This window comes from Mesoplodon densirostris, chromosome 11 (assembly GCF_025265405.1).
Source record: "Mesoplodon densirostris isolate mMesDen1 chromosome 11, mMesDen1 primary haplotype, whole genome shotgun sequence".
NCBI classification, from domain to species: Eukaryota; Metazoa; Chordata; class Mammalia; order Artiodactyla; family Ziphiidae; genus Mesoplodon; species Mesoplodon densirostris.
This window is the reverse complement of record NC_082671.1, coordinates 5095777-5117587: the sequence shown is the minus strand read 5'-3', so window position 1 is coordinate 5117587 and position 21811 is coordinate 5095777. Positions and strand designations below refer to the sequence as shown.

The 21811-nt window shown below is 57.6% G+C and overlaps 1 protein-coding gene across 1 annotated transcript in view; it reads right to left on the bottom strand.

Moving 5' to 3' along the window:
- Positions 1–1011: 1011 nt before the first annotated feature.
- The window catches only part of TEAD4 (TEA domain transcription factor 4), a gene marked incomplete at its 5' end in the record, with an annotated part of 68002 nt that continues 47202 nt past the window's right edge, over positions 1012–21811 (bottom strand). Inside the window, 5 exons of the mRNA XM_060113382.1 lie at positions 1012–5303; positions 5416–5568; positions 6393–6533; positions 18035–18208; positions 19238–19377. Coding sequence (XP_059969365.1) covers positions 5190–5303; positions 5416–5568; positions 6393–6533; positions 18035–18208; positions 19238–19377 — 722 coding nt within the window. The remainder of the gene's footprint in view (positions 5304–5415; positions 5569–6392; positions 6534–18034; positions 18209–19237; positions 19378–21811) is intronic.

Here is a 21811-nt window from a genome sequence, read left to right as displayed (position 1 = left end):
TTTGGGCCCATCAGTCCACCGCAACTCGCGGTTCTGATTCTGGCTAGCCAGTGCCGTGGGCCCACTCACTCCCGGGTCAAGGGCTAAAATCAAGTTCCTAGGAGGCCAAAGTAGGGAGGAGCCTCGCAGGAGGTGGGTGGCAACTGACTGGCTCGGATGGCAACCAAGGCACGTCCTCCCAAGGGCTCGGACTGGCTGGAACGTCACCCCGAGTGCGGCCCCTTCTCCTGTTCTCTCGGGAGGGGCCGTCAGCTGGTGGGCGGCTCTGAGCTGTGGCTCCCCCTGGCCTGGTCCAGACTGAATGGCTCTGCAGCGGCTGCGGTTTTGTGCTCTATCAACAGCGCCTGGGACTCCTTCATTTCCATACAAAGAAATCACTCACACAGAGGCCTTTGTGTGTGGAGCAGACTTTACTGAAGATGTGGAGACAAAGGGGGTTTACATAGCAAAATACAAAAAACTTAAAGTTGAATATCAGACATCCATGAGCTCAAAGACACGGTTTTCTCCCGCTGGGCTCCAGCCTTCCGCGAAGGTGCGGGCCCACTACACCCGTCCTGTCTCAGGAAGTAACACAAAAACCAAATTCTGGACAGTTTCTTATTCAGAGTGGCTTGGCCCTCCCTTTTGAGAGTTATTTTCTCAATGAAGAACACCTGCTCCCCTGTTTCTGACCCCAAAGTGAGGAGGAAAGTCTGCCCGACCAGGAGCCCCGAGGCCTCCTCTCTGCCTTTTGAGGGGCATCAGAGCAGAGCTTTTGTCTAACAATGAGTGTGTGTGTGTGTGTGTATACATCTCTGTGTGTGTCTACGTGGTGACTGCGTGTGTAGGTGTGTGGTATACGCATGTGTGTACGTGATGAGTGTATGAATGTGTAAGCATGTGTATGTGTATAAACTGTGTGTGTAGGTATGTGTGGTGCATGTGTGTGTGTATACAGTGAGTAGGTATGTGGTGAGTGCATGAGTGTGTACGTGTATATAGTGCGTAGGGGTGTGTGTGTGTGTCTAAGTGTGTGTGTGTGTGTGTGTGTGTGTGTGTGTGTATGCAGCGTGAGTGCTGTGTGAACACGTGAGCGTCCGTGGCCGGGGTGGGACGGTCCTCTTCGCTCAACTCGCTGCCCCACTGCGCCCCGCAGGCCAGGTGTGGGCCACTCCCCTCACAGGTGTAGCCCCTCCCCTCACAGGTGTGGGCCCGCCCCTCACAGGTGCGGTTACCTTCTTCCCCCCCACAGTCAGCTCACTTTATTCCCATTTCACACACAAGGTTACAAACGTCCCCGAAGGGTAAGTCACTCGCCCAAGGTCACACGACTTGTAAGAAGCCAACTCGGCCCTGGAGCAGCCTGGCTCCGGGGCTTCCATTCTCAAGAACAACTTATCCAGAGTTACCTTCTCGTTTCCTGTCTTGACCGACACGGCAGTTATGTCAGAAAGGGTCAAACGCGGTGACCTCTGGGATGACGGGGAAAATCAAGCCCGCTCCCGCTCCAGCTCGAGTCCCTCCTCCAGACAGGTGTAGCCCAGGTGTGCACTGGTGGCCCGGTCCCTGTGGGGCTCCCTGCTGTCGCCACCCCTGCTAACAAGGGACACCCGGGCCCCGCTCCACCCCACTGCCCTCCGAGCCCCGTGGGCGGGCCAGGGAGCAGGGCCCCCAAGCTCGCACACACAGTCCCGCGCTCCCCAGTCCGGCTTCAGTCCCAGAAGGGCAGGGCCGCGTCACACATGCCTCCCAAACTCCTGCCGCATCCAGAAGGCCACCCCACCCTATGGAAGGTCATTGGTGGTCACTGGGGCACTGTCTGCTGGGTCATCGGACCCCACGGGTCAGGCACCCATCCTGTTTCCACGTCCCTGCCTGCTGACTCCTGATGACGTCAGCAGAGTCCTATCCGGCAGGCTCGGGGACACGCACTCCTCACCCCCTCCCAGGCCCAAAAGGCACGGGTCACACACCTTGCACACGGGCACCCTTCAAATGTTCATCAGGCACCTGCTGTGTTCCAGACGTGGGTTCAGATCACAGAAAGTGAGAGCAAGGCAGGTACAGTCTCCCCACCCAGATGCTGGGTCCAGGGGGCGAGGCTGACTCGGAAACAGGACGCGCACTGCTCTGTGGTCCACGGCCACCCAGTGCTGCTTCCCACAAGTCAGACCCGACAGTCTTACTCCCTTGCTTAAAATACTTCCAGGACCTCCCATCACACGGAGAAAAAGCTAAAGCCCTTCCCGATCGCGGGGGCAGGGCCTGGGCCGGATCTGGGCCTGCATCTCTGGGTTCCTGATGTGGCTTTCCTCGCTGTCCCCGGGACACGCGTCACGCCCGCCCCCCAGGCCTCGGCCTCGGCGCCCTCTCCTCCTGTCAGCACCCGTCAGTCTGCACGTCCTTCACCCGCTCACTTTGTCTTCCCTCCTCAGTAAAACGCAAGCTCCCAGGGACCCCCGTCTGTCTCGGCCATCAGTACGTCCCGCGCCTGGCACGAAGCAGAAGTTAAATAAACGTGCGTTAAGCGAGTGAATAAATGCATTCAGACTCCAAGCAAGTTAGCCGGCCTCTCCAGACCCCACTTTCCTCATCTTTAAAATGGGGAGAGCACAGCACCCCGGGTGAGGATGGAAGAGGTGACACAGGCCCTGTGTCCAGGGACGCGTGGCAGGTGCTCTGACGGGTTGCGAATGGAACGCTTTCGCCACGCCAGGACAAGAGCGACCGGCCCTTCTGCGGGAGAAGACGTGGCTCCACGCTGGCTCTTGAAGAATGAGTGACAGTTCTTCAGGGCCTGCTAGCCAGGGGACATGTGGTGCCAGGGCCGAAAGGCGGGGAGGGGCGCAGGGGGGTGTCAGATGAGGCTGCAGGAGAGGCGGGGCCAGGTCGGGTCTCCCATTTGCGGGCCCCGAGGGTCGTGGTCTGCACGACACCGCGGGGAGAGGCGCCTGCATCTGTGTTCTCCGTGGCTGACCGGTGTGGACTTTCCAGCTCTAAGTAGGTTACTGTCCCTTAGGCCACTGAGGTCAGTTCCTAAAGAGAAGGGAAGACTCACAGCCAACACGTGGCCCCGACAGCTGCACTGGCAGCCCTCACCCACAGTGCAAAACGAGGGGCCTAGTTTGTGCATCCGTTCCAGGGCCCAAAGGCTGCTCACACACGCTTCTCAAGCCCTTGCTGGACGGTTCAGTCGTGCTGGGAGGGCAGGCGTCACGAGCTCCCCTTATTCTGACAGCCCCGGAAACAGGGGCTGGGATGGGGGAGGGCGGGAGAGCCTTACCAGACACTAACCAGAGGAGGATGTGTGAGTGCTTCTCAGGGACCCCAAGGCCCCCTCCACATTGCATCATCCATAAGGGAGAGCCGGGTCCCCGCACGCAGGAGGGTCACACAACTTGGCATGGAGCCTAGCAGCCGTCCACAGGCTGCTTATCTAGACATTGCCCCTCTTTCAAGGGGCAGCCCCTCTCAATTTCCCCCTCTTCCCCGAACCTTCCACGCCCTGCCCCCTCCCACCTCTGAACTCCAGTTGCTCTGAGGACTGCTCACCCCACTTAAGAGTTTTCCAAGCTGACTTCTCAGATTGCAAGGAGTCAGATGCTATGAATAATAACACACATGTATCGAACACGCGAGTGTGCTCGGCACCGTGCTAGGCACTCTGCATACACGAGGTAGGTACTGTTGTTATACCCATTTTACAGACGGGGAAACTGAGGCACAGTGAAATTAGGTAACTTGCCCCAAGGCCACACAGCTAGTCTGTAGCTGAGCACCAGGGTTCCAAACCTAGCAGCCTGACTCCAGAGCCCTTGCTCCTAACCGCTCCGTAACACCTCCTCAACGTCGTCTTACTCGCTTCTTATCCCCATACATCTCCCTGAGTGCTGGGCACACACAACACCAGCAGGTTGAATCTTGTTCCCCTTCGGCTCCAGGCTCCTGGAATTGTGGTTCCCAACTAGAGAAGGTGATACCAAATGGCCGCTAGATGGCAGCAAAGAGCCGGGCCCTGAGCGCCCCGAGGGCGGGGATAAGGGGATAATGATGTTTGCTGTATTTAGTGCATCTTGCACCAGGCCCTTTACCGACAGGATCTTTCCTCTTCACTGAGCCTGTCCCCCTTTACAGGGAGGAAGGACACACGCTGACACAGCCCGGGCAGCGGGGAACACGAGGACTGGGGCCAGTTCCCAGGAGAAACAGACCAGGGAAATCCCTCGGCGGGTCCCCTGCAGGCGCAGGGGGGAGAGGGCACAGAACCTGACCTTTAGGTAGGGAGTGGACTTAGGGAGGGCGTGGACGGCCCGGGCTGCTCCAAGGCGGCACCCGGCAGGCTTCTTGGCTGGGAGGGGTTTGCGGTGAGACTCACAGACCGTCCAGACTGCGTGGTCTCAGAAACCACTGGTCCACCGCAGACCTCTCACCAACCGTCTTGGCCTTCACCACCACAGAGGAGGCCGCGTGACTCCGGCCTCACCGCCCACACTCAAAAGCTGGCTGCACCACTGCACTCCCACCCTCGCTGTCTCGGGCTCCCCTGACCTGGGACCCACCCCCGCAGGCAGCCAGCGTGGCCACGGAGCCCATGCCTGGAGACGGATGAAAACTACCTAAAGAGCTCCGACTGCGTTCACTTCCAACCTCCCGAGAGTTCAGTCACCTCCACACCTGAAACCGCACCCCCACCCCGGGACTGGGCCGGGCCTCCCTGTCGGCTGTCCTGGGGCAGCAGCAGAGGTGGCCAGGGCAGATGCATCCATCACTCCCAGGTGGCCGAGGTGCCCACACAGGACGCCCAGGCCGAGGACCCACGCCCGCCCTCAGGCCTCCCAGCGTGGCCGGCAGCGGGGGGCGCAGCAGCTCCAGTGCAGCGCAGGGGCTGTTCAGCATCTGGACGTTCCTGGCCGAGTCCACTGGGGCCTTGACTTCAGGACCGCACCCCGGGGCTGCTTCCGGCCTGTTTTCCAGCCAGCCCCCTGCTCCCTCAGCCCCGCCCGAGGCTCACACAGCCAGATGGGGCCTCTGAAGATGCACAGATCTTGGGTTTATTGGGCTTAGGCACTGCGGGTTCAGGCAGTTTGTTCCTGGGTAGAAGAGTCATGACCTCAACTCTCTTGGCGCTTTGGGGGGGCTGCCCCGCGGGTCCCCACCCCGCGTCCCTGCGCACACGATGTCTTGCCCCCTCCCTGCTCCCCGGTCTCTTATTCCTTCACCAGCCGGTAGATGTGGTGCTGAGCCCCGTGCTCACTGGCTGACACCTCGAAGACGTACGCGACGCACAGCAGCGTCTCCTGCGTGTCTCTGTTGGTGACCACCTGTAGGGGTGAGGGGAGGAGGGGGTCGGGGCCCAGGAGATGGCACGCCCTCTTCTCCGCCCACCGCCCACTCTCACCCCCAACCCCTGCGCACACCCCTGCGCACACACACCTGCAGGATGGTGAAGTTCTCCAGCACGCTGTTCATCATGTACTTCTCGGGCAGGTGCTTCAGCTTGTGGATGAAGTTGATCATGTACTCGCAGAGCGGCGAGCGGTGGATACGGTAGGAGTAGTGGCCGTTCTCGTAGCGCGCGTACTCGGTCTGCAGGGCCCGGGGACAGTGGGGCTTAGGAGGCCGCTGCCCACAGCCAGCCTGGCGGGCTCCGTGAGGAAGCTCCACAACCCGCTCGGCCTTAAGTGGGAAGGACGGGCAGAGAGCCCAGGGAGCCCTCGAGACGGAGCACCCCCCGCCCCGTGACCCAGACGCCGGGTGTCGGAGGAAGGAGCTTCAAGACGTGGAGACGGGGACGGAATGACAGCTCAATCCCGGCCACACGTGGGGGATGGGCCACAGGGACCTCGTGGCCACGGAACTGTCACGTATGCGTAGCTACACATCTGGGCACACACACACAGGCATGCACACAAATGAGTGGGTGTAAACGGACGGAATCTGACTCAGGTTGGTGGGCTACATCGGCGTCAACAGCCAGGTTGCTAATGGTCCACTCTAGGTATGTAAGATGCTGCCATCGGGGGAACTAGGCAAGGGATTACCGTTGCATGTGGATCCGCAACGATCTCAGAATTAAAATTTCACTGGAAATAACTAACTCGAAGAGCTTCTCAGAGACCGCTGCTGCCCGGACTCCACCCGAGGGGTCGTGGGTTAAGAGATGTAGGGGAGCTCAGCTCTGGGGTGCTGGAACGGCTCCCCGCGACCCGACGGGCAACAGGTGAGACCCACCAGGATGGGAGGGGCAGGCGCTCTGCTTGTGTCGGACGTGAGGTGGGGTGTCAATGATGGGGCACGGCGAGGGTCAGGCTGCATTCATTCAGACACATGTGGGCACAGAGGTGAGAAGCCCGGGCCGCAGGGGCGCGACGGTCTGGTGCCCAGGCGGGCGAGCGGCGGCGCGTGCTCACCTCCAGCTTCTCCACCACCTGCTTGCCAAAGGAGCAGACCTTGGTGGAGCAGGTGATGGTCATGTTCTCGGGACTCTCGTACTGGCTGGACACCCCGTAGAAGGAGCTGCCCTCATCTTCGATGTTGGTGTTGAGGTCTGCCTGGAGGGAGACAAGGGGAGACCGAGGAGGGGCGGTAACTCAGAGGGGCCGTGTTGGGGGCAGCACCGAGGAGGCCTCTGGGGCCACAGCCCAGGCCCCAGGGCCAGGACGCCATCAGGGGGCTCAGAGAAAACGTGGACACAGGACCTCGGAAAGCTCCCCTGTCCATCCGCACACAGGCCTGGGGTAAAGTCAGGTCGTGTGCCCCAAACAATGGCAAGGACCTGGGCCTGCATCAGCTGCCGGCCCTGCTGCCCACGGGGTACCAACAGCCCAGCAGTGGGGGCCCCAGATCGGTCTTTAGAGCATTAGGGCCCTGCCGGTGTCCCTTCAGCAGTGGCTCTGGGGGCTGGCCTCTCGCCATCTCTGGGGCACCGCAAGCCCGGCCACCCTTGACCTTCTGCATCTCTGTTTTGCCTCCGGACCAATCTCCCCAACACCAGCCTCCTTCCACTGGGCTCCTCTGCAACTGCTCTGAGAGCTCTGTGCCCAACCGAAGTCTGGTTAGCACCCTCTCACTGAGCCCCTTTGCCAAAGGGAAGCCCTTCCCCAGCCTGGCGTGGGAGTCCCCGGGCCTGGTTGGCACCCTCTCACCGAGCCCCTTTGCCAAAGGGAACCCCTTCCCCAGCCTGGTGTGGGAGCCCCCGGGCCTCTGATCAGCTTCGTGCCTGAAGGCAGGGTCCAGGACGCCTCCTGCTGCGTGTTGGGGCGATTTGAATTTGGCCCCCCCAGGAAAGGTGGGTAATAAGACTCAAGACTTCACACCCACTCCCTGCGACGGGGACAAGGCAGGACGGGGGCCTCAGTTTGATCTCAGGCTCCCCGACGGCTGGCCTTGCCCAAGGCCACAGAGTGGATGAGTCACGGGCCCTGGGTCCTCAGGCTCCAGCTCTGGTGCTTCTCCCACCCAGCCGAGAGACACTGGGTGAGGCTGTTCGGTGCCTCGGCGAAGCCCCCAACCATTGAGGGGTCCCCACCCCGAAACCTGGGCTCCACAGCAAATCACCCCATTTGAGTCAGGGTGCTAACAGAGCAGCTTCAGACTCAGAAGCAGTGTGCAAATAGATCACAAAAGGCTTATTCTTAGCGGGAAGCCTCTCCTCCCATCCACACAACGCGTCCCAAATCACCGCCCAGCGGGACCCAGAGCGCAGCCCCACACACGCAGGGGAGCTCCTGACTGCGATAAGGATTCTGACCCCAAGGAGTCTTCTGCACAAGGTGACAGGGAGCCCCAGAACCCTGGGAAGTTTCCAGCACAATTCAGAGCCGGGCCCCGGGCTCTTCCGCCCCTGGCCATCCAAGTCGTTACTTTTCTCTCCTTTGGGGAAAGAAGTTTTCCAAGACCAAGAACACTCTCTGGACTGGCAGGGGGCAACTGTCTTAGGCACAGTAGAAATATTATAGAGCCACATACCGTGTCGAGAGGGACCTGTGTTTACTACTGTGAACTGACTACAACATAATGTTGAGCGGAAAGAAAAAAAAAAGGTCATAAAGCAGAATGAGGGTGTGTTACTTTTACGATGAAAATAAAAGCTGTTGCCATGTTGACCGAGATGGCATACATTTCAGTGTGCCCAGCAAGGGCTTTCATGGGGCCATTAGGAAGAAAGAAGAAAATGAATTACAGGGAATTCCCTGGCAGTCCAGTGGTTAGGACTCTGCACTTCCACTGCGGGGGGGCTGGGTTCAATCCCTGGTTGGGGAACAAAGATCCTGCAAGCTGCACGGCGTGGCCAAAAAAAATGAAAAAGAGAAAACCAAACTCCAAAATAAGCAGCCGTCTCCCCCATCTGTGGAGGGCGTGGAGCAGGGCAGGGGGAGCCCAGGGGCCTGCGGAGGTGGGCCAGGCCTTCGGTGGGCTGGGAATTAACTGCCGTTGTGATGGGCTGTGCAGTTAAACCTGGCCCCTGGGACCAGCACCAGCTCTCTGTCTCCTGTTCTCTCTACTAAGTCACATGCTCCTTCTCCTAGGAGACCCAGTTTGTTGGACTTCCTCAAAAAGGCCTGGGGGACAGTTCGTGCGTGCTTGAGATACAGGAGCGCAGGGCAGGAACGTGGACCGTGCCTGGAAAAGAGCTGGCAGGGAGCCCGGCTCCTGGGGAGGGCAGGCGCCCGGATGAGGGGGCGAGGCCAGGACATGAACCGATGTCTCCCGGATGCAGCCACTGCCGTCCTCCTGATTGATGCTATTCACGTACCACTCACCACACGCCCCACTCCACCCCTAACGGTTTCTTTCAAATCAACTCATTCTTATTCTAAGCAGTCATATCCGTGACATCAAGGATTCTGTCTCCTAATAGATCTGAAAACAATCACCTAACTGTTAATGAAGAAATGCGAATCCGTGCACTGTGCACCGGGCTCGGGCAGGGCTGGCGTGGCCCCTCCAGGCTCTCCCCGGTGCACAAGGTAGCAGCTGCCCAGCACCCCGCGGGGATGGGACGTGCCTGTCACCACCCTGTGCTGGCAGGGCCTGGCCTTGCCCCTTCCAGATGGTAAGCACACTCGAGGCCGGAACCAAGCTCTCCCAGGGCTCAGGCCCGGCACGCGGGGTGCCTTCCACAGCGTGGCACGGGGCTGCTGAAACTCTCCCCTCTCGGCGGCTCTGGGTGAGGGGCGGTCCTGTGCTCACAAGGGGGACCTCCACCCCCTGCACCCCTGCCAGTCCTCGGAGCCCCGCCCCGGCCCAAAGACACTCCAGGGGCTTCTGGCATCGCCTCCCACTCGCCTGGTCCTTCCGGTCGCTCCGCTGCCCGTTTATCCTGCCTGGCCCAGCATGGCCAGGACAGGGTGGGGCCCAAAGAGGCTGCCGTGTTGTCTCTGCTCTCATGGAGTGTGTGGCTTTTGGGGGGGCGGGTAGAAGAGGTGAGCTGGTGCTTGAGAGAGAGAGAGAGAGAAGGAGATGGGGCAGAGATGAAAGTCTCAGACGCCTCATCTCTCTCAGACGGTGGCGGTCCAACGTCTGCCCCAGAACCTACCCTATGGTCCCCCTGCTTGGTCGCCGGGGGCCCCGGCCAGCGAAAAGCGCACACCCCACAGCACCTCACCATCCTCAGTGGCGTCCTAATTATGACCCACCACCTCCTGCAGCCCCACCGCGTACCCCCCAATCTGAGCACCTCCCCGCACACGCTCAGCGTCTCTGCTTTCTCAGCCTGAGAGCAAAGCTGCCCCCCACGTTACCCTGAGAGTGCCCCCGCGGCCCCCTGCCCTCCACCCTATTCATAGCTACGGTGCAGTGGCAGCTCACAGGCTGGGCCTGGAACAGGTGCAGCGGATCGGATGGCTGACAGATGAGCCGGGACAGCCGGGCCTGGGGGCCAGGGGGCTCAGATTCATTGTTATGGGCTGGTATGTGCCTGGGAGAAATGTCAGGGCCCTTCGACGGAGGAAGGTCTGGGGTGCTGTCCTCCCTGCCCGGCCTCGGCCCAGCTCTGCCCGGCATTTTCAATCTGCAGACTGGAGTTCACGGCCATCAGTGTGTAAGACATCCCTCTCCCACTGCCTAAGGACAGAGGTGGCCTCTGCTGGTCTCACATGTCCTGGGGGAGTTGGGAGCTTCTCAGCCTCTGTATCTCACATCCACGGAGCACAGCCTGACACCCAACCCCTCCTGCCCCCAATGCCACCACCAGCTGGAACCGATGACCACGAGCCGACCACTTACTACCCATCCCCCCGAAGAGAACAGTACCATCGGCAGGAGGGGGACAGGAGGCTGAGGTGGGACATCAAAGTCCTCCTCCCACTCCAAGCAGGCTCTGACCCACTCCGCAGCCTGTGTGCCCGGGGCCTGGGGCCGGACGAGAAAACCACCAGGCTTTGGGGCAGGGTGAGGGGTGTGTGTGGCCACACTGTCCTCTCCTGGCAGCGTCCCTTCCTAATTGTGTGGTCAGTCTCACACCAGCCACAAGCCAGGGCGCAGAAGAGGAGGGTTCCAGACGGCTAGGGCGCCTGGGCTGCCTGGGAGGACCCCAAGTCCCATGGTTAGCACACAGGAGACCGTCCTCTCCCGCATCCCAGGTCTGTCCTTCCCTGGCGCCTCTACCTTCCCCACGCAGGAGGAGAGGGACCGGATGACGGCCAAGGAGCCCTGGCCGCCCACGTGCCCACCTTCCCACCCCCAGCCAACCCCACTCATCAGGGTCCTCGGACACAAGCACGTCGCAGGCCCTCCGGAACAAAGTGCTGACTTTTCAGGTGGAGAAACAGGGCCCACAGGAGCCGAGACTCATTCGGGACACAGCTCTCCAGCTGGGCCCTCTGCTGCCTGCCTCGCTCTCCTGACACGCTGGGAGGGCTCACTGGCAGCCCACCCCCTCCCACACAGAGCAGGTGAGACCTGCTCTGATTCTCCCCCTCGGAACGCAAGCTCCTATCGGGTCCGCACGGCACGGGCTGTGTGAGCAGCCCGTGGACAGAGCACAGCGGCCCGGCGTGGAACCTGCCCAGTCACGCTGCCCAGCACCACCGTCTCCACCTTCTCTCCTCCCCTCACCCCCACCTCCAGCCTCCCCAGACTCAGGAGGAAGGAGAGGACCAGGGCCGCGAGCCAGGTGGGAGAAGGATCCTCTGGTCCTCCTCCCCACCTGCCAGCTCTGATCTCTAGGCAGGACACCTCTGCCCATCTCCTGGAAGGGAAGCCTGGGCTCTAGAAGACCCAAGAAGCCCAAGTGCCCGGCTCGACACTGAATGCACAGCTGAGACTGCTCTCTCCCTGCCCCCACTAGCTGCACTTCCTCAGGGGCGGGAGGCCCTTTTCTAGGCTATCCAGAGCCTTCTCCACTAGAAGCAGGGGGAGCACGGGGCCGCGCGGGGGACCCCAGCCACCCAGCAAGGCAGGATGGTCTGGGGTGATGGTTCCGAGCACGCTCCCAGAGCGGGGCTGGCTGGCGCTGATCCTGGTTCTGTCACTACGAACTGGGCTGCCCGGCACATCCTTTCACCTCTGTGTGCCTCACCTTCCCCTGTACGGAACGAGGCTGTCAGCTGTACCTCCCTTCAGAGGTGTGGCAAGGATGAACATGCCAGCACAAGTCAGGTTATGAACAGCGCCTGGGGTGACCTTCCGCCGACTGCCTTGACCTACCTCGGCATGTGCATCACAAGAAGGACTACAGGAGCAAGGCTTGCCCAGGCTGGGGGTCTCAGAGCCAGACCCTTGCTTTGCTTACTCCATGCCTCAGTCTCCCCATCTGTGAAATGGGGGCCTAGGATGGCTCTCATTTGGATGGTGGCTCGAAGAATACAGAATACTGTCACCAACTGAAAGAAGGCAGAAGCTGGTGAAAAGGGCCCCCAGTATGCTATCTGCCACGACCAGGGTGGTGTTCCCAGACGCCTCCTGCCAGCCAGGCCTCCCTGGTCAGGGGTCACCTTAAATTGAACCCTCGGGGTAGCTGAGCCAAGGGCGTTCTTCCGAGTCAAGGCTGAGCCTGGACAGGCTTGGGGGAGCTGGGGGAAGGAGTGGGCGACAGAGGGCATAGGCTCTCCTAAGGAAAGGCCAGGAACCTCCCTGGACACAGAGCAGGAGGTGGGAGTTGCCACCGCTGGCCGGATGGTGCCAGTGCTGGTTGGTTGCTGACAACCAAGGCACTTGGTTCCAACTCCCATGTCCAGGGCTGGAAGGGAGAAGAGGGAGAAGAAAAGGGAAATGAGACAGTTTAAGCCCCTCCTGAGAAAAGGGAGCCTGGCATCCTGCCTCGTACATCCGACTCTAAAGCCAGCCTCTCCGCTGAGGCCCTAAGGAGGCTGAGGTCTGTTTCTCAGCCTGTATTGCAGCTGTCAGTCTGGATGGCTAATGCATCTAACCGAGCACAGCTCTGGCCATGCCGCATTCAACAGACTCCTCGTTACCTCAACAACGGGATGGCAAACATGTAGGAAATGCACACTACCCTCCCCTGCTGCACCCATGGCAGACATTACCAGTCAATCCAGGAAGGGCTCCCTCCAGATCTTCCTCAACCCAGCACTCCAAACAACTGCTACCGATCCATTAGCGGTGGCCCTCGTGGACCTCTGGTTAAAATGGGAGAGTGGGGCTTCCCTGGTGGCGCAGTGGTTGAGAGTCCACCTGCCGATGCAGGGGACACGGGTTCGTGTCCCGGTCCGGGAAGATCCCACGTGCCACAGAGCAGCTGGGCCCGTGAGCCATGGCCGCTGAGCCTGCACGTCTAGAGCCTGTGCTCCGCAACGGGAGAGTCCACAGCGGTGACAGGCCCGCGTACCGCAAAAAAAAAAAAAAAAGGGGAGACTGACCGTACAAGTTCACATTTCCCCGTCCAGAGAGCCAACAGGATGAGGGCAAAGACCTTTTTTAATGCGCTGCACCACACACACGAAGAAAATGGAGAAAAGACCAAACGGACAGGAGAATTCAACAAATTCCAGGGGACTGACAGTTGATCTGAACTAGGATGGCTTCTGCGGGGAAAAGGACACAAGAAGAGTTACAGCCTGAAAGTGCCCTCAGAGGGGTGACAGGTGAGAAGTCAGCACCATCCTCGGAACGAGAGGGGCCAGGACAGTGATGGCCAGGGAGGCACAGAATATGGCACAAAGAACCGGCTGAAAGGCTGTACACTGCGTGGTCAGGCCTCCGGGCCCCCACTCTCCACACATCAGGGGAAGAAATTAAACAGGAGGGCATCAGGTCTCAGGGACACCAGGCATGTCAGAAGAGGGGGTGGGGGCCAGGGCATGAGGTGAACGCTGCCTAAGAAACGGTCGGCTCTCCTAGCCCTCTCCCTGCCCCACTGCTAGAATGTTCGTTTGTCCCTGCCAAGGGGGGCGGACAGTAGGAGTCTTCTTTGGAGAAACTGAACCACTTCAGGAAAGGAAAAGGTCCAGTAAATATGCTCACATTTACTAGTGTCCTCAATAAAGCAGCTGGTTCCCCAACCCCAATCACCTGAAAGAGAAGCCCGGCAGGTAACAAGGCCCACACCTTGTCCACAGAGTTCCCAGTCACTGGACATGGACAAATGGCCCGAACAACAAAAGGAAGGATACACTGGACTTCATCAAAATGGAAAAGGTTGTACTTCAAAGGACACTGTCAAGAATGTAAAAAGAGGGGACTTCCCTGGTGGCTCAGTGGTTAAGAATCTGCCTGCCAATGCCGGGGGCACAGGTTCAAGCCCTGGTCCGGGAAGATCCCACATGCTGCGGAGCAATTAAGCCTGTGCACCACAGCTACTGAGCCTGCGCTCTAGAGCCCGTGAGCCACAACTACTGAAGCCCACGTGCTTAGAGCCTGTGCTCTGCAACAAGAGACGCCACCGTAATGAGAACCCCACGCACTGCAAAGAGTAGCCCACACTTGCCGCAACTAGAGAAAGCCCGCACAGCAACGAAGACCCAACACAGCCAAAAATAAATAAATAAATAGTGCATATGATCCAGATTCCATGCCTAAGTATCTACCCAAGAGAAATGAAAAGCTATGTCCACACAAAGACTTGTATATTAAGTTCATAGCAGCATTATTCACAATGGCCCAAAGTTGGAAACAACCCAAATGCCCATCACTGACGGATGAATGGATAAACAAAATGTGGTCTATCCAGACAATGGGATATTACTCAACCATAAAAAGGAAAGAAGTCCTCGGGCCTCCCTGGTGGCGCAAGTGGTTGAGAGTCCGCCTGCCGATGCAGGGGATACGGGTTCGTGCCCCGGTCTGGGAGGATCCCATATGCCGCGGAGCGGCTGGCCCGTGAGCCATGGCCGCTGAGCCTGTGCGTCCGGAGCCTGTGCTCCGCAACGGGGGAGGCCACAACAGTGAGAGGCCCGCATACCGCAAAAAAAAAAAAAAGGAAAGAAGTCCTGATATGTGCTATAATATGGCTAAACCTTAAAAACTTAACATTAAGTGAAAGAAGCCAGTCACAAAAGACTATATATTGTAAGATTCCATTTATGTGAAATATCTAAAAATGCTATAAAGACAGAAAGCAGATTAGTGGTTGCCTAAGGCTGGGGGGTGGAGGTGATAACTAATGGGTTTGGGGTTTATTTTGGGGGTGATGAAAATGTTCACTGGTTGTACAACTCTGTGAATATACTAAAAATGCTGAATTGTACACTTTAAGTAGGTGAATTATATGGCAATAAAACTGTCAAAAAAATAAGGACCAAAAAATCTGGCCAAGAATTATAGACATTTGAGAAAATCCTCCAACTTGAAAGACAAAGACCCAAACAGACAGAAAAAGGGACTAAAGGGAAACAAAGGGAGCAGAAGAAAACTTAAAAAATAGCCATGAAACAAGATCAAAGAAGAAGAAGAAGCTCTTAAAAATAAAAACGTCATGGTCAGGCTTCCCTGGTGGTGCAATGGTTGAGAGTCCGCCTGCTGATGCAGGGGACGCGGGTTTGTGCCCCGGTCCAGGAGGATCCCACATGCTACAGAGCGGCTGGGCCTGTGAGCCATGGCCACTGGGCCTGTGCGTCCGGAGCCTGTGCTCCGCAACGGAAGAGGCCACAGCAGTGAGAGGCCTGCATACCGCAAAAAAAAAAAAAAGTCATGGTCAAAATTAAATATTCGATACAAGGGGTGGGGTGGGGGTGGGCAGAGAATGCCACCATATTCCATTAATCTATTTCACCACTAAATGTATAATGCACCAAGATTTTACAAACAATTAAGAAAAAAATTAAACTACAACACATCAACAATTGAAAGAGTCGTTCATTTTCTGTAGTAATAGAACCCTGATTTTATTCAGAATGGTAATTTACTCAACTAAAAGAGTACATTTCCCTGGCTCCTTTGCAGCTACCTGCAAACAGACAACTAATTAAGAGTTGTGTGGGACTTCCAGGAAGGCTCCTTAAAGGGAACTAAGTTGGCTTTCCCCCTTCCTGATGCCTGAAAAATGGATGTGATGGCTGGAAGCCCAGCAGCCTTGACCTTGAGGACAGAAGCCACACACTGAGGACGGCATATAGAGAAGAGTAGGGTCTCTGGTAATTTCACGGAGCTGCTGCACCAGACCTGGACACTCTATCTCCAGACTTACTTTACATGAAAGAAGAACTATTCATTCATGCCAATGTTACTTTGGGTTTTATGTAATATTCACTCAGATTCACTCTTAATTAGAAGATAAAGTTAAGAAAGTCTCTAAGAAAATGAATCGGAAAATAAATAAATGGTAAAAATCAGAGAGGATAGGTCCAGGATATCCAACATCAGACTAACAGGGGTTCCTGGAAAAGAACACAGAGAAAAGAAAGAAAAAGAAATAATATAAGTAAATTTACCGAATTGAGAGACTCTCATCTCACTGCCTACCAAGTACCTGGCTCAAAAATAGGAAGGAAAACAACACAGATCCCAAAGCTCATCAATGTGAAATTTAGTGTAAGGAACAGAAAGGAAATGCAAAACTCCTACAGGCTAAAAAAACCGAGTTACATAACGAAGAATAGAGAATTAGAATACTACCAGACTACTCTTATAAGAAGACATTGGAACAACCAAAAAATGATTCTTGAAAATCACTTCTAGGGAAAATCATTTACGATGGAGATTCTGTACCCAAACTATGAATCAAGTACTGAAAATAAATGACATTTCAAACAGGTAGACTTAGAACATTTATCTACCATGCACCTTTTCTTAGGAAGGTACTAGAGAATGCATTCCAGCAAAATGAGGGGGGAACACCAAAAAAGAGAGAAATATGAGATCTAGGAAACTGTAGATTCAAAATAGAGGAGCAGTAAACAGAGGTCTCAGGACGGCTGTTGAGCAGGCCTGGAGGAAAACCAGTTCAAACTGGAGCAGAACAGAGGCATCCAGATGGAGAAAGGGACAAAGGATAAATTATCTGATAGGCTTGAGCACCGGGTGAAAAACAATTTTTTAAATTTTATATGTTGGTTATGATAGAACAATTTGTCAAAATTTAATAATAGGTTTTTTAGAAATGTGCAAGCGAAAGAGACATTTATTTTTTGGAAAAAAAAAGTTGCACAAGAAATGAAATGTAATCATTACACACTCTGGTGGTCAATCTACATTGTCACAAAATCTAAACACTTTATTGCTTTGACTAAATTATATAACTTACTGGGATGATGAGGGGAAACGTGGTATAATATAGGCCATGTTTTTCTACCATAAATACACAATACATAGTCGTGATATCAAAGTGTAGCAATATAAGCAGATATTTAGAACTAAGGAGATAAAACCCAGAATAATCAGTGACATTTTACAGTGATTGCCTCTCGGGACTGGGCTTGGGGTTGAGAGGAGGCGGACGAGAACCTGACGGTTTTCATTTATAAGCCTCTTGGTATTAATAACTGTGAACATGCACTGATTTAAAAATAAGAAAAAGTAAAAGAAACTATTACCTATTTTTCATCCCAGCATAGAATCAAATCCAGACCTTTGTAGGATCAGGACCTTCCAGGATCAGACTCACCTCTCCCGTTTTACTTTCCACGGTTCCCTCTCTTACACGTTTACCCATGACTAGGCCCCCCTGGAGGCCCTTCTCCTTTTCCGCCTAACTCTGCCCATCCCTGAAGGCCCAGGGCCAACCTCCATCGGCTCGCAGAGCAAGCAGTCCTGCAAGGGCAAACACTGAGCCTCTTCGGGATCCGGGCCCTGGGTCTCCGTTCCTGCCTTTTCTGTAGACAGCCAGCCCCACAGATTTGGTTGCAGATAAGGGCTAGGTTAAGAGCTCCTAGCCAGGGACCAGTAAGCCACCTGGAACTGCATGTACACTTTCGTGTGAATATGCCCACTTCTAGGAAAAGCACAGCTTTCAGGTTATCAAAGTGGTCCGAGACCAAATAAAGGCCCAGCTTCTGGCCTCTGAGACGATTCGGAGGCTCTGATCACCAGCCAGAAGGATTTCCTGCACTTCCTCCCGCTGGCTTATCCTGCCCTGTCCCTCTTCCCGGCATCCCTTTTCTGTGGGTGCTGGGCCCCGGGAACAGGTCCTATGCCTCCTGGTCTTGGAGGAGGTTTCAAAAGAAGGAGGCTCTACCCACACAGCACCCATGCAGGGGTGAGCTGGGGAGGGCGGCGGAGGCCGAGCTACGGGCTGAGTTCTTGGAGAAGCTCGGCGTTTCTTTGGGGATGACACGGCCTAAGCCTACTGTCCACTTCTCCAAGCCCCATCCAGCCCAACGGCTGCCCCGCTGCGAGCCCGGAAACCTTGGCATTGAAAGCCTTGGGTGACTACCCCTCAGGTCTCCTGTAGGTCCTCTCTGGTACTACAGACCCCCTGAGGCCGCACTTCTGCCCGGGCGTGACCATCACCCGCCATCAGGAGGGGGCCTCGCTCTGCGGCACCAATGGCCTCATCTGGTCTGAGCTCCCGGCACCAGAGGGCCGCTCTGTGCTGGCCCTTTGCTCTTGTCCTGCATGTCCCAGGTCCCACCGCTGCCAAGGCCCACCCCTCCTCCTTTCTCCCTGAGGTCATCGACGTGCTGGGGTGGGAAGGAGGAGGTCATCCAAGGCTTACCCAGAACTTCACGAGGAAAAAGGCGTTGGAGGGTCCCCGTTCAAAGAGCTCCTTGAGACCACCCTTCCTCTCCGGGAACTTGTCGTAAATCTGGCGGATGTCCACGGCTTCGAGGTAGGGGTCGCTGTAGCTGGGGCTCGACTGGCCGATATGCACGAACAGGTGCTTATTGTACTGTGGACAGAGAAGAACGGGTCTGAGGGGCCATGGGGGCGGCGGGGCAGACAGACCAGACAGACGGGGGCTCGGAGCCTGGCCAGGGGCCCAGAGCAGGGACGCCACGGCGGGGGCCTCAGTTTCCCCTCTGGTAAAACGGAGCCAGTAGAAGGGCTGAGTGTAAAGCAGCGTTGACAGGTGTCCAGCACCTGGGGCAGGGTGACCCCCAGCAGGTGCTCAGCACTTTCTGGTCGCTATTTGTACTGAGGCTTGACTCTGTCGCTAACATCCTTAGGTGACTCATCTTCTATCTCTGGACCCCCGTGATCTCATCTGTGATGGAAAACCAGCGGCCCATACGAGGGGTGCTCCCCCCGGAGACGGCGGCTGTGGTCCCTCGCTGCAACTAAAGAAGAGCTGCTTCTTTCGTGGTCCACGCTGGGTTCCTCTTCTAAACCATAAGCTTGAAAATGTCAAAGTGAAATGGCCAGTGAAGTCCCCGACTCTGGCATCCTGTGCACCTGGCCAGGTGCTCCTCTGAACTTTGCAGGTGATGCCGGTCACCCAGGACGGAGACACTGAAGAGGGCGGGATGGGGGTGGGCTGCTGCTCCTGCTGGCGTCCCCGAGGACACGGGGCAGACAGGAGACTCCTCAGAGTCACAGGGAAAGGGCAGAGTAGCCTGCGGGCAGGGCTGGGACCAGTGCCTTCAGATGGAGAGGTGACTGGACCGGGAAGAAGGTGGACATGGTGGGAGCAGGGAAGGGACGGGGCACAGGAACCGTGCGAGGGCTTCGGGGAGGGAGCAGAAACAGAGCCGGGGACAGAGGGAAGGTCCAGTGAGAGGAAGCGGGGAGGGAGAGGATGGAAGGATAAGGGGGGATGGAAAGGAACAAGGACCCTAAGTTCGGCCCCAAGGTGGAGTGGGGCAGAGAGCAGGGCGTGAAAGCCAGAGCCAGGGGAAGAGGCACTGGGGGACGCAGGGGAGCAGCCGCCCCAGGGATGAGCACCGGGCGGGAGAGTGGCCAGATGGAGGCCAGGACCTACCGTTTCGGGGTCTTGCTGCCGCTCCAGGAAGGCAGAGAACTCCAACATCCAGAGCTTGGGGCTGGCCACGCTGCGGCCCTGCCACGGGGGTGCTGGGGGCGCGGAGGGTGACGGGGAGGTTCCTGTGGGAGACTCGAACCCTGCACACAGAGGACAGCACATGGGAGCCGGTCCACAGGGCCTCCCTGCCGCACCCTCCCCCAGGCCCCCAGACCCTCCGGCGGGACCCATGCTGGCTGGGGGACCTGCTGTCTGCATTAACGGGGTCTCCCAGCGGGGGTGGGGGGCAGGCAGAGCACTGGCCAGCGGTCCAGGGGCAGCCCTGGCGGGGAGCTCAGCCTGGAACAGCTCAGTCCCCTCGGGCCCCTGCACGGAACTGCATTCAAGGGAGACTGGATGCTGGCTGGGGTTGGGGGGTGGGATGCCTGCTGGACCCAGGGCTTCCAGGGCAGCCTCCGCTTGGTTCTTGCCCTGGAGGAACTTCTGGTCCAGCCAGGGAGACGACCGGACCAACTGTTACAATGACATGAGTGTCTGCTGTCCAGCCCCTGGGACAGCGCCCGGCCCAGAATAGGCACTGGCTGCTGGCTGGCGAGTAAGTGAAGCAATGAACGTGAGGAAAACAGACAAGGAAGGCGCTCAGCACAGCGGGGCAGGGGGCCTCCTAGTCCACCTTGAAGAGTGTCAGAAAAGGTCACCCGAAGGTGATGCTGAAAAAGGTTACAGGGTAAGAGTGGGAGGCAGCAAGTGCAGACGGGGGAAGTGGGCTCCAGGCAGAGGGCACGGGGCCGCGAGATGCACCGTGAGCTCGGAGGCTCCGTCTGGCAGACGTGACGGGGAGGGCGGGTTTGTGCCGGGGTTGGAAACGAGGCTGAAGAGACGGGCCCTGGAGGCTAGGTAAGGGGTACGGGTTGAGGCTGAAGAGACGGGCCCTGGAGGCTAGGTAAGGGGTACGGGTTTCAGCATGAGCTCAGGAGGGTGATGGGAGGATTTTAGGCGGGGCCGAGGAGCGACCGGCTGTGCATTTCTTTTTTTTTTTTTCTTTTTTTTTTTTGCAGTACACGGGCCTCTCAGTGTTGTGGCCTCTCCCGTTGCGGAGCACAGGCTCCGGACGCGCAGGCCCAGCGGCCATGGCTCACGGGCCCAGCCACTCTGCGGCATGTGGGATCCTTCCGGATCGGGGCACGAACCCGCGTCCCCTGCATCGGCAGGCGGACTCCCAGCCACTGCGCCACCAGGGAAGCCCCTGGCTGTGCATTTCTTAAGATCCTGTTCCGCGTGGGGGAAGGACTGGGCTGGGCCGAGGTGGACCAGAAGCACAGGCCTTGTGGGTTTTTCCCAAGTGGGAAAATGAAGAGGGCGGTGGAGTGAAGAGAAGGGGACACAGGAGGGACATGGAGGGAGCAAGACCCCGGGGCTTGGTGGCAGACAGGATGAGGGGGCAGTGAGGCAGGTACGTCAGAAGCCCGGGGAGGAAACAGACAAGGGACGGCCGGGGGCGGGCGGAGGACCACGCTGGACACACCAGCTGGTATTTGACGGGTGAGCCGAATCACTCGTTCATTTGTTCAAGCGTGGCGTGCACATCGGATGTGGCCCGACACACAGAAGACAGACACAGACACCAGCCCCAGACGCTGCCCAGGGCACACAGAGTGACAATTAAGCTTAGATTGTGTCGTGAAGGCACCAGGGAGCCACTAACGGATTCTAAGCTGGAAGCAGCACGGTGAGATTGATGCTTTAAAAAGATGATGGATGGACTTCCCTGGTGGTCCAGTGGTTAAGAATCCACCTTCCAATGCAGAGGACACGGGTTCGATCCCTGGTCGGGGAACTAAGATCCCACACGCTGCAGGGCAACTAAGCCCACGCACCACAACTAAGAGCCGACGTGGTCAAATAAATAAATATTAAAAAAAAAAAGAAAGATGACATGTGAGTTACAGAGGGTAAGAGTGGGGATGAGACTGCAGACGGGGTGGGGGAGCCGTGAGGGGAGAGCACAGACTAGAGGGGGTGGGCGGCCCCCAAGCAGCCGTCAGGAACCTAGGAGGGTGGCAGGCCCACTCTCAGAGCAGGAAAAGCCAGGCCACCGTGCAGGCAGGAGCCGTTGCCAAGCCAGGAAAGGAGGTGAGGGCAAGGATCCTATCTCGTCCTGCAGAGCGGAAGGTGGAGGGACCTTCCTGAGAAGGAGGCAGAGGCCGAGCGGGTCACGTGAGCGGGGGAGGCGGGGCTCCGTGCTGCCCAGCTGGACCCCCAGCTGCCTCATGCCAGGAGCCTTCCCTCTGCTAAGCAGGGGCTCCGGGCTGGAAAGCCATGCCCTGCTGGACCCCCATCTTGAAGGAGAGGATGACAGGTTCACAGAGGGAAGCCAAGCAGGACGGGGCACACAGGCAGGTGGAGTGGCCATCCCGGGGCGCAGGCACTGCCCCTTGAGCTGTGTGCACCCTGCCAGCCTTGAGCCTCGCTGGGGAGGGGCTTGGGAAGGACGGGCAGCCCTGGGGGCGCAGGGGGCTTGGCTCCTGGAAGAGGATCGAGGTGGATCTGGGAGATGGGTGCATGGCGTGAGCA